Source organism: Haematobia irritans, chromosome 2, assembly GCF_050003625.1.
Source record: "Haematobia irritans isolate KBUSLIRL chromosome 2, ASM5000362v1, whole genome shotgun sequence".
Lineage (NCBI taxonomy): Eukaryota > Metazoa > Arthropoda > Insecta > Diptera > Muscidae > Haematobia > Haematobia irritans.
Window position 1 is genome coordinate 3,035,663 of NC_134398.1, and position 13,313 is coordinate 3,048,975.

The following is a 13,313-nucleotide window of genomic DNA, read 5'->3' on the forward strand; positions in this document are numbered from 1 at the left end:
GACAAGCATACTTTTCCTCTGTTGGCTAAGCTACACTTGTAGTTTAGTCAATGCATGGCTTTAAGCTGAGATCAAAAACAACAATTAACAATAACTTTAGAATTACACTATCATTTGGGCGAAATGTCAATTAGGGAAAAAGTAGTGTAACACCAAGGCAACATATTTTTTGCGAATCGAAAACGCCCTTAGTCAGTGTATGCTTTCTAACAACCATAAAAACCCTATATAAACTGTCCCCCAGATTTGATCTCCGGAGAGTCTTTGAGTAGTAGATTTCAACCCTACAATAACCATACAGCACCATAACCATACAAATAATGGTCTATATCGGTTCATAATTATATATAGCCCCCATATAACCCAATCCCCAGATTTGACTTCCGAATCCTCTTGGAAAAGCAAATTTCTTCTGACCCGGTTGAAATTTGGTAGGGATCTTAGCACGGTTGGTAGAGAGCTACGTATATGCTCTCTAACATTGGGCCATATCTGTTCATATAGCCCCCAACTGATGCGTTTATAGAGGGGCTATATGAACCGATATGTTGAAATTTTAGCATGGTTGGTAGAGGACACATACAACATTTGACTTCCATAGCATTTTGGAGGCGTAAATATCATCCCATCCACTTAAAATTTGGTATGTGATTTTAGTATATGCTCTCTAACAATCATTCAACCCCGAAGATTTCACTTCTTATACTTCATGGTGGAACAAAAATGACTTCGTTTTTTAAGGCAAGGCAATTAGTCGAAAAGTCCATCATTGATTTTTATATCCTTGCTTTAGTCTACCCTCATATTTAATCCGATTATGCTTTCAGTTTAATATCCATATCATAATTATGCTCTAATGCAATTTCAATTCCTCCTCGGCTGTTTGCCCATACAAAACCCTCTGAAAGTTTCAAGCATTTACATATTAAGAATTTTTGAAATTTTTGGGTTATTGATGATCCATTTGAAATGTTTTAGTTAACATATGAACATCTTGCTCTGGTTTGAGGGTGATGAAGCAGTAAAATGCGTTTTGATCCTTGAGATTATAAAACTCAAAATGTATATCAAGTAATGGATTTTGTTATTGAGCTTTTCATAAAGTTTCACTGCCGCCGGTAAAGGATAAACAAATGTGGAGAGAGCGAGGGAGAGAGAGAGATGAAACTTTGCTGGCAGATGTTATTTTAATCTTCCACAAAGTTTTGTCTCTCTTTTTTTCTTTATTTCTCAGCCAACTTAAAATGGATTAGTATTCTGTAAAGCCTTTGTTTTTATTTTGCCCCCCTCTCAACAACTGACAATGGCAGAGTGTTTGTGGTTTAATTTTCAGTTTTCAAAGTTGAGTTGCTTTTCATAGTTTTGTGGGTGTGTATGCTTTTGTGTGTGTGTATGTTTTTGCATATTTCCTCAACTAAACCTCAATGGATTGTGCATAACACAAAGAGAAGAAACTATTTCAGAGGAAGATATTTAAATGTCAAAATCTATAAAATTTAAGGGGAAGTGGCATGACATGAAAAACAAAAAATATACATACATATGTTCAATGCAAAATATTTTTAAATTAAAAAGGGAACTTTAAAACTCGTAAAAGTTTAAACCTTTTTGGGAAATCTAATTTGAAAAATGTGGATATTTATTACGGATAAGGAGAAGACTTCCACTATTCGTAACCTCAACCTTTCCTTAGTGTAATAAGTTTTCCATGTCAATTGTAACGAATTGATTTTGCTTCACATTAACAATCAAAGGAAGAATATTTAATGTAAAAATCCCATAAAATTTAAGTGGAAGTGGCAAATATGGAGGCAATTTACAGCAATTTAAACAAATTGTATGTTTGTTTAATGAAAAATATTTTTTTAATTTAAAAAATTTGAAATCGTTAAAATTTAATCCTGTTTGGAAAAGAAAATTTAAAACTTTATGGAATTTAATACACTAACGCATTGGTTTTCGTTCACATTAACAATGAATTTCTATAAAAGGTATAGCTCTTTGATGTCTGTCAGTCTACTTGAATGTCCGTTTTTTGTGCCTTCGCACAAAAGGTCGAAAATGTGTAGGTCATCTTGTTTCTAATATTATTTATTTATTACAAGATTTACCATCATAATACTTTATGAAAATAAATATTAAAAAAAAAATAGGTGCTAACAACAAAGGTTTTTGACCTATTGTTTCTAATATAAAAATGGTCTGCTTATGGAATTTATTATTCAATTTATAAAAAATAAAAAATAATGAATTTTTTTCTGTTGTTTAAAAAATTTCATATTTTGGAAGAAAAAATTGAAATTAAAAATTTTTGAAATGTAATTAAAAATTGTTGAAATGTATTTATTAAGTTCTAGACATACACAATTAAAGTAAAATTAACTCATTTGAGTTCATAAGAAACTTATGAACTCTGTTCCAGCAAACTTCAATTATTTTAGGAAAATATGAACTACTTTCGTATTCAGTAAAATTGTGTACTTCATTTGTATGAAACATTTTTCTTATTTTTAGTTCACGTCATTAAAGTAAACGAAAAATAATTAAAATAAAAAAAATTGTCTCACATTTGCCAAATTGAACTAAAATTGTCTAATTTTCATGAACTAAAATAAAATCAGAAAATATCAAGTTGCCTTTTATCACAATGGACTGAATAGTCTAAGTGAGCATGAATCTTAATCGGCTGCCACTTTAACCTAACTTTAACCTAAGTTGCCTTTTTTCTGGGGGCGATGTCAAGTAAAAGAGTGTTCATGAGTGTTTTTGATAAAAATGTTCATACATTTCAAACGCTAAGAGTTCTGATGTGCAATGATTTCCATGCGGAAGCGAATATTTATTGTAGTTTAAATTCAAAAAGAAATATTATACACCTATGTACATCTGTTGTATTCTTTTTACTTTAATTTTTATGGAAACAGCAAAGGATCGTACAGGCTATTTCAAGGCTATTCAATCGTAGTAGTATTTGGTATTAGCTGGTTTGCATCTGTTGTTGTATTTCGTGCTACTCTAAAGAATGCATTAACTGCAATGTTATGGTATGAGAGGACCAGTGAAGAGAACTATTCACTCATCCATACATACTGTATGTGTTTACAAGTATTCGTGAGTGTTTTGTCAATGGGCAATGTCACCATGTTTTATTGTTATTGCTTTGAGAGGAAGAGCAATGCTAGAAGACAACACATAGCTAGTTTCAAGAATGGTCGAGTACCACATGATTGTATGTAGTGATGACAAAGAAGACGAACAACTCGAAAAGATGTTTACAACAATAATGTCGTTAAAAGACAATTTCAAGGTTTTCGGTTTACCTAGAAGATAAACAACAAAAACATTAAGGCGACTATGACATTTACTATTGCATAGAGATGTGTTCGTGAGTTGTTACATAAACATAATCACTAAAGAAAATATGATTTTTCTCGGTATTATTTATGCTCTTTTAAGAGATTTATTTGATGAAAATTAAGTTTTTAAATGATGCTTAACTGGCCCGTTAGTATAAGTTGACAAGCTAATACCATCATGAGGCCGTGAGTTTTCAGACGCATATTTTTTGGGTAACTTTGTAGGGATTAGTTTGCAACCATTTGTAATTGTAAAAATGTCAATGTAAATTCAAAATTTACAATTTATTTCTGCTTATGTACTGTGAGATTTCGATGGAGATTTCCAAAGTGATCACGATTGCTTGCCGTGTTAAGAAAGTTTTAGTGAAGTGTTACGAAACTCATGGATTGTGTGTCTCATGTGCACATCTCAAATTTTTGCATTTTTTCAACGTAATCTCCTAACCCTTTGTTAAACCATTATGAGCCCATTGCCTTTAGACATGTATAGTTGTGAGATGGGCTTGTATATGCTCATGCATGCACATGTGTGGTGATTGTGAGCATATGTCATCACATAACTCTTGACTTGTGTCATTACAAATCCCCTTGATCGGTTTACTTGCACTACAACGAAGGTAACGCCGCAACAACATGTGAGGCAACGTTTCGTCTAGTTCTAAATAGTTTTTCCTGGCAACAATACATCCCAATGTGAATTGTTCGTTCATATTGCAATGCTTAAGAGTTGCATGAACAGCATATGGCTACACCCTAATTTTTTGTCATATCGTCATATTGTCCTCGTACATTTTGTATTCGTCATTACGTAGGACAATTTGGCATAACACAAATTTTTCATTGCATTCAAAGCTACAGTGACTCAAAGCACAACAGCAATGGTGGGTCAGGAATTTAGTGTTGTTTTCTTCTTTGTTCTTGTAAAGCTTTAAAAAATTAAATTAATCTTTTACTTAAATGCGTTAAACTTTTCTAATCACTAATTCCTTCTAATCTAACTGGAAACATTCTCCAATATTGGCTTAATAATGTTATAGTTATAAATCAATTTTTTACTTAAATATGTCAACATTTTCTAATCACTAATTCAATCTAATCTAACTGGAAATATTCTCCAATATTGTCTTAATATTTTATTGCCTCAATTAAATTTTTTATTCAATTAGTTTTCAATTTCAAATAATTTTCTATAGGAAAAAGTGGAGAAATTTTTGTGTATAGATATGGCTAAAAAAGGGAGCCACCGTGGTGCAATGGTTAGCATGCCCGCCTTGCATACACAAGGTCGTGGGTTCGATTCCTGCTTCGACCGAACACCAAAAAGTTTTTCAGCGGTGGATTATCCCACCTCAGTAATGCTGGTGACATATCTGAGGGTTTCAAAACTTCTCTAAGTGGTTTCACTGCTATGTGGAACGCCGTTCGGACTCGGCTATAAAAAGGAGGTCCCTTGTCATTGAGCTTAACATGGAATCGGGCAGCACTCAGTGATAAGAGAGAAGTTCACCACTGTGGTATCACAATGGACTGAATAGTCTAAGTGGGCCTGATACATCGGGCTGCCACATAACCTAACCTAACCTAACCATGGCTAAAAAAAGCCAATATATTGATCTAGGTCTTGATTTCAGACTTGTAAGCAGACATTTCGTATACTTTAACTTTTTTTTTGTTATTTTATAAGACGTTCTACATTATTTACTTCCAAAACTTGGAGCGTTTTTAGGAAAATTTATTTACTTCGTTACACGGTTTATGAAATTATGGACAAAATAATTACAAGTTGATGTCTTCCACTTAGCCTACGTCATGTAGGACATTTCGTGATAAAAACAACCAAGATGAAAATTGCCCCACAGGAGTATGACTTCTTCTTCATGTCACATGAACACGAACCATTTCAAATGTGAGACTCTTTAAAAATTTATTTCTACTTTAGTAATTCAATTATATTTGGAATGAAAAGTCCACATTGACATTTAAAGATTTAAATAAGATTTATAATAGCCATAAGAAAAGTACAAGAAAGAAATGAAATCATATTTATTTCGTATAATTCAATTTACCCAATGTGAATATTTGAAACACATTGCAAATTTTAAATGAAAAATAATAATATGTAGGAGTATTTAATGGATTAGAGAATGATTGGAACTTTTAATTGATTTAAGTTCCTTTTTCTAAAGCCTTAGAATTTTCCTATGTGAAAACTTAATTTGAAATTCTTGAATAGTTCTTGATTCAAATGCGAGTCCTTCCATTTATTTTATAGTCAATCCTTTCATTTTTATTATAATTATCATTGTTAGCTTTGCACATTCATCCACCACAACGATATCTTTCTTGCTTGGCAAAAGTTTTGCTTAAAATAGCCACCAATTATGTGTGACGTTCTTGGTAATAACACAAAATGAGGCAAAAATAATGGGGGAAAAACTAAAATGAACTTTCATTCCATCCTTCATATTGCCTCAAACCTTCTCGAGTATTAATAATAATCTCAAATGAAATCAGAAAACCAGCCAGAAGCATTCTCAGTTACCCCATTCAATGAAATGTAAGGTGGTTGGCAGAATTGTACACACGTCAAGCACAAGCCTTCACTGATGGTTATTTAGGATCGAGGAATGGAGAGGGGGGAAATAAATCCAGCAGTCCATGGATTTGAAATTGCCCTCACAAATGGTCATTAGAAAAGAATTGTTGTCTTTAATGTGGCTAACGAAGCGTTCAACATTTTCATATACTACATCCAATGGTAATGCGAAGAAAGTTAAACTAATCTATAGCGGTCTTATTATGGCACACTTAAAGTGAGTAAATGACATAGCTTAGAGAAGCAAATATGATTATAATAATGACTTTGTTTGGATCTGCAAAGAAAGCTTTGAAAAGGATAAGTTGACTACTTTTATATCTTCAATAAGCATAAAGGGTTTTAGATAATTTGATAGATTATAATGGTAAAGGGACAATCTGAATCCAAATGTGAGCCACAGATTTTTTTGAATGATTGATTGATTATCATTTATTTACGTCATGTACAACAAGAATATGAGATTTTGGATGCAATGTTATGTATTTGTATTTATTGAGTGTGGTTCCTGCACAACAAGACTCAAGGTCCTATAATTTACAGTACAGGCATTTGATTGTATGCGAACAGATTTATATCATAACATATGTTAGTCTATTTATTATCTTTTCCGTCCGTCCGTATATTGACTATACCATTTTCTGCTTAAAATATATCACAAATTTATCTAATTGTTTTGATTTTTACTCATGTAAATTAGGAGATTTTTTTATTTTAGTAGTTTTATGCTGCAGCATTTGTACTAAAATAAAAGAAAATTATAATTTTTTTCATTACCGGAGAATTGAGAATTTAATAATTATTGTACGATTTTTCGTATGAACTTAGATTCCTTTCTCAGTAAGAATAGTCGTGGCATTTCTCTTACATAATTCTTAATAGTGTCGCATTAGTATGGTAATTTTAATTAAATTTCCATACGACCGCTTAATTATTCTTTGACATTTATACAAAAGTACTTCAATAATTTACCTCATCATCGTAATTATCCTGTTCAGGCATGGCGTCTGGGTTTTTAAGAAAATATGGCGGGGTTGTGTAACTTGGATGTCGCTTCTTAAGAAGGTGGTAAGCAAGTTGAATTTACAAACGAAATGCTTTACTTGCAATCACGTAGACGTTCTAGCCTCTCTACTCCGAGACAATTTGCATATGCTGACTTTGATACTAGAGAACACAAGATTTTTTTCTTTTATACAGTGGCGGTGGTGTGCTTATTTGTTTTTTGCTTCCGTTTCTATTTTACATTAAGCATTTGAAAAAAATGAGGGCTTGGCTGTTGTTCGTGTTGGTTGCGTTTGTGTTTTTATTTTAGTCAATGCAAGACCTTGTCCTTGCAACCGTTTTACATTCAGTGTTAAGTATCTTCACCATCAACGATGTCTGCTGTGGGGTTTTTAGTTGCTTAAGTTTGGTTGTTTCATGAGTTTTGAATTTGAATTTAAACTCTTCAGTAGATTCAACAACAGTTGTTTACATTTCCTATTCTCACTCACTCATTCACACACGGCAAGACACACACACCCAGACATAACAGAGGAGAGATGTAAACAAATGCTGCTGTTATTTGTTGTTTGAATGCCAGTGGTATTTCTTATCAGTGTTATTTTTGTTACATTTGTAGAATTCGTGAATGTTGTCACCATCATCGCTGTAATTATTCTTCGTTACTTTCTCAAAATTCGCCTGACATCAAATGGTCAAAGCAATAATGTTGGGGGCATAACCAACTAACATACATCATTGTATTTATATTTTATTCTCCCATGTCAGGGGAGAGCAAGAGAGGCTAAGAAGACCAACACTCTTATATTCTCAGTCAGTGTGTTTGCCCCAAAATGATGTTGATGTTTTACTTTGGAGATGGTATGGTGGTAACCTTGACTTATAGTACAAGGTTTTTGTTGTCTTTGCTTGGTTCCAGTTCCATGCAATTGCAATTAGCACTGTTTTTACTCTTAAAGATATTCTCCTAATGTCGTTGTTTTTTGTTGAGAACTTTTGCTTTCCCCAAATGGACTTGACGACTTTCACTGTTTGCTTACACTCTCACAAAAAGTAACTGTTGTAGTTTTTTTTCTCGAAATGTCTGTTTCTCGGTTATTTTGGCCTCGTGTAACAGCAGTTGTTTTTTATATTCGTTTCATCTTTGTCCTCGTTGTTGCTGCTATTGTTGTTCTTTGGCAAATTTTGATTTTCTCATTGGACCAAGAGGCTTAACGACCAAACGGCGTGTCGCTTCTAATGATGCATTCATTTAGTTGTTCCTTTGTTTTGTTTGTGTTTTATGATCCTTTTATGGCCATTATAGCGTTCACAGCTAAAGTAAAGAAAATGAATGGGGAAAAAGATAAATTAATACTTTGAGTCTTCTCGGTTAACAGTAAAAAGACCTCAAAGATGGGAGCGCATACATCTTTTGATCACTTTACCCATCCATGACACAGTGAGAGCCAATTTTGTAATACAAAGGGTTGTGGAAGTTGTTAGTATTGAAAGGTGGTAGTGGTGTAAATATGGATTGTGTTTTTTTTTTTTTGGATTGCTAGTAGTTTTCTCATGGTTTATCTCTAACTAGATGGATTTGGTTAATGGATGCTCCGTTACAGAGCTCTCTTTCTCTTTGAATGGTGCTCGGGGACCATTTTAAGTTAGGCCTTTTTTGTGTATGTTAGTGTTTAGCTCTCGTGTAATATCCTGGTGTGAACATTTGATTGGACTTTGCGTGTGTGTAATTAGTTTATTCTGTTTTTAGATTTCTGGTTCTTTTGTTGAGTGATTGTTTGCATTTTTTTTGGTAAGTGTTAATTTTGGGCCAAATTGTTTGGTGTTTTCCTTGTTGTTACTATTGTTAGTGTAAATGTTGTATTGATTGTATGTGTGTGTGAGTAAGTGTTAGTAGTTCACGTGTTTCTATTTTCTTTGGACATATCCTTCTGTACATATTTACAATTTTTAGTTTGCGGTAAGGTCAAGAAGTTTAAGGTTATTTTTTACATTATTATATATGTACATCATAGTATAAAATTCAATTGCATGCAATATTATAGGGTTAAGTGAAAATTTCACCTAGATATAGATATAACAATTGTAAAACAATTGTTAGGATTTTAATAATTTATTTAGGAAATTTACTACACATTTTAAAGAGTAGTTAATTATTTTAATGAGATATACAGAATTGTCGTCTGATACTGCTTTTTTCCTACTTTTATTGAATTTTGATAAAATGCTTCATGTTTGCAATTCCAAATGCATAGGTATATTGTGCTTATGATTTTTCCGTTTCCGTTCTCTCTCTGATGCGTAATACTCTCAGTCATTGAAAAAGGCAATATTTCCTTTACTGCAATTCATATAAAGACCTTCGAAAAAATTCAATTTGGTATAACAACAAAAAATTGTCTGCTCAATTCAAAGAGTAAAAATTCCTATGGCTATTGAATTTTGTGTTCATTTTTATGAATTGTAACGCATCAGTATTGTTCAGGTAGAATACAATGGAAAACTCTTTGTGCCAGAATCATGCTTTTGACAATTTTCCATCTTTTTTGTGAAATGCCATCCTTTTTGTTCGATAAAATTTCAATCTTTTATTGGCTGTTTGTACTGATGATGGTGGAAAGGAGCCAGCAGCCTTTTGGCTTTTAGTTGTTATTAATCTTTTTTATATTTTTTGTCATGCGTATATGATCTGCTTTTGCGAATATACCCTTCTTCTCAACCCCTGTAATCTGTAGTGAAATATGCGACCATAAACCAAAGCAAGCAGACAATTGATTACTATATGCCAGAGATATTTGGTTGAACAATTTTTTTATGCTCGGATCGTAGTATAAATAAATTTATAAGTGTTCAAATAAATCGCAACAATGTAACATGAGGCTGAAAAAAATGAGAACGGAACAGATACAACAAAAGGCATTCTACCCCCCCAAGTTTCCTGTAAAATTATTTCATATCAAATCGAGAGAATTTCGTTGGTTGTAGAGCAAAAAAAAGTAAAGCGTATAAAGACATCCCTCATGTAGAGGAAAAAGGAAACCGGATGGTGGAAAAGTCATTGGGTGAAGAAAAAACGTATGCTACAACAAACATTAAATATTTGTGAATGTTCGACGGTCATATTTATAAAAGAATACTGTATTGAAAATTTAAGAAAATATGGTGGCATGGTTTCAGTTGTTTTGTAAATGGAAAATAAATTTAAAACCTACTTTTGGGAAGTAAATGTGAAATTTTAAATTGTACTATATAACTTGTACCTATTCATAATTGAATTTCTAATAAAACGGAGGAAAAAGATGTAGTCTTTGTTTCTGATATTTTCTTTTTTCACCTTTTTTTGAAGCATTTGAATTAGCTCCCTTTAATCAAAAAACACTCCTTGAAATTTATAGATCAGGAGAGAATCCAATTTATTTACTAAAGAAATTTTTCCTTTATATATTTGCAGGACACAATGAGAAATCTGTTTAGTCTACTGTAAATGACTTTGCGATAATAAAAAAATGCTTCATTCCACTTACTCATCGTTAAATCTAATTCTACATAAAACATTTAACGACTACTTCTCTTGTTTTTCATGCTGACCCTTCTGGCACTTTGACTGACCTAATCTTTTCTCATCATTTTTATTTGTTTTTAATTTAGTTTCACTAGATCTAGTATACATTTCCAATTATGCTTTCGATTGCTTTGAGTATTTCTCTTATTAATTTCAACTTGCCTTGGTTCTATCATTTCAAACCTCATTATTATTCCAGTCTCATTTTGGTCAGCTACATTCACTGGTGGTTGTATCTACATGCCCTGATGATTAATTACGATTCCTCAAAACTACCAACACCCCAAACTTTTTTCCAACTCATTTCATTTTTATTGGAATTCTGTGTTAGTTTTATAAAATAAATATAACTTGTCCTATAACAGGGAGTACAGCCGCAGGATACATTTATCCGTCACGTATATCAAGTGGTAGTGAATAAAAATTATGAAAGCTTTAGGAAATAAATAATAAAACTTATTATAGTTACACTGACCAAAACTGTTATGCACTGAAAAAACAGTGAACCCACTAGGAAGAAAACGTTTGGCTAATTTTAGAAAATTTAGAATATTTTTAGAAAATTTTAACTAAACAGTATGACAAACACTGGCATCACACCGATATCATAAAAGTTAGTAAATATTTTTCGATAAATTCAAGAAAATTTATTAGACATAAATATTTTTTTTTTTTCACTTGATAAAGAAAATTTTGTAGTTTGAAGGAAAAAATTGGAGTTAAAAATTGCAAGCATGCCTTTAGTGACCTACGAATTCATGATGGACGCATTAAAATTTACAAATTTAAAGAAATAATGAACTATTTTGTAAAAAGTACGAATTTAGTATAAAGGTTTACTAAATTAATTGTGTATAATTTTAATTTGTGTATAATTTTTTCACGTTTTTTAGTTAATTTAACTAACGTATACAAAAAATTTTTAGAGTAGAGGAAACTTTCTCCAAACATAATAATACCATGAACTAAACTAAAGTTAAATTGGCTTTAGAGAAATAGAGAGTTCACTTTTCTTGAGTGCAGAGTTTAAAGGATTGGATTTTAATTTTAATGATATCTGTAAAAAGTTCTTTCCTTCGAAAAAATTATAATTTCAACGAAGTTTAATGTTTTTTCTTTACTGGCAAATAAATCTTTGTTTATCTAACCCGTTGCCACCTTGGTCCCTAAATATAATGCTCTTCAAATATACCCTAATATACGTCAATATACGTCTTTATTTATGTTTACATTTTTACTCATACATAAATTTAGTAAGTGTTATTTCTTAATAACAAACCACAGTAAGCAAATGTTTGGAGGAAATAAAAAGTTATTTTCTTACGCGAAATACATTTGCAATTGTCATAACATTTACAATATTTCGATAAGATACATAAAACTTGCCCATAAACCAGAAGTTAATAGCCTAACCAATAGCGAATTGATAAATATGTATTAGTAATATTTTGTTTTATGTTTATTATACGCTCCAATGTTCCAAGGTAAAGGAATACATTCATATGTACTACTACGTATTTCATGTTATTGTTAAAAAAAATTGTTTGGGGAATAGGGAGGCTCAATTTGCTTATCAACAAAGTCTATGGGTAAAATATTTTTTTCTTTTAAAAACTTTGTCCATATTACAGAGTGATGGAATTTGAAATGAAATAAAATGGATGTATGGGGACATTTATATAAATTAAAAATAGAAAATTGTTGTATATTGAAAATTAATATTGAGGGAATCATTGAGTCAATTGGCCACAGGGGAATAACGCATGTGGAGGTCAATATTTGATTGTACCTATGGTTAATATTTTTACATTTTCTGGTATAGTGCCAATTAAAATCAATTTCCAAATTTTATTTCTTGTATATCTTGAAGAAATTTAAAATCGGATGCTATTTTCCACCTTAAAAAGAATTTGTACATCTACAATGTCGATCTATATTTTCTGTATTTGGTTGGACTAAAAACCAATATGGGTAAGAGAACTAAGTGTGAGAGTATCTCCCAATATGTACTCATACTGGAGCGAATATGAGAGAGTAAATTCATCTGTACACAGATAAAAATAAGTTTGAGAACCAATAACTTTTGTTGGAAAACCAATAACAAAATTTGTTAATTTTCCTGCAACAAACTAATTTGTACTTTTAATAACCATTATTACAAAAAAGTTGTTAGCAATCGTTACCATCAGAAGGCAATAAATAATTTGTGTTCTCAATAACATAATTTGTAAGTAATTTGTTGAGCTTCCAACAGTACAAAATATTTGTTGTTGAACGTTACGTTTAATCCTCAACAAATATTTTTGAATTTGAACGAAAAAATGTGTATGTGGTTTGTTGGAGTTTATCAATGACCTGTAACAAATTTATTGGTGTATTGACAAAAATTAAATTGAAATTGACAGAATTATTGCACCAAAATTGCAAAATTGCTGGAACAATTTTGGAGACATTTTGTTAAGTACATACAGAGAAGGAATATGACCAAAATGCTATTTTTGGACGGGGAACATGTAACATTTTTGTGTCGATTTTAAATTTGAGTAGTCCAGGGTCTAGCAAGCATTTTGACAACTTTTTGCCCAGTGATATATATTCTAGTTAATTAGAATTGTAATAACTCTAATCCCGATATTAATATGGTTTTATTAATTATCTCATACAACAAACACATTTAAGAAACTACCAAATTGAAAAATATAAATTTTTCACAAACATTTATAAATGTTTTTTCTGTATTCTCTGATTAATGAGCTCTTTGCTTGCTATCATACACGTGCATGTGCTCATA

At 31.5% G+C, this 13,313-nt stretch overlaps 1 protein-coding gene across 3 annotated transcripts in view; it reads right to left on the reverse strand.

Annotated features, from left to right (window-relative positions):
• Nucleotides 1–13,313, reverse strand: part of Dpp10 (Dipeptidyl peptidase 10) — a 114,493-nt gene that overhangs the window by 41,748 nt on the left and 59,432 nt on the right. For all 3 annotated transcript variants that reach the window (XR_012718638.1, XR_012718637.1, XM_075293076.1), the window contains one exon: nucleotides 6,928–8,275. Coding sequence is in view for 1 of the 3 variants with exons in the window: in XM_075293076.1 (XP_075149191.1) it covers nucleotides 6,928–6,957 (30 nt within the window). In the remaining 2 variants the exon portion in view is untranslated. The remainder of the gene's footprint in view (nucleotides 1–6,927; nucleotides 8,276–13,313) is intronic.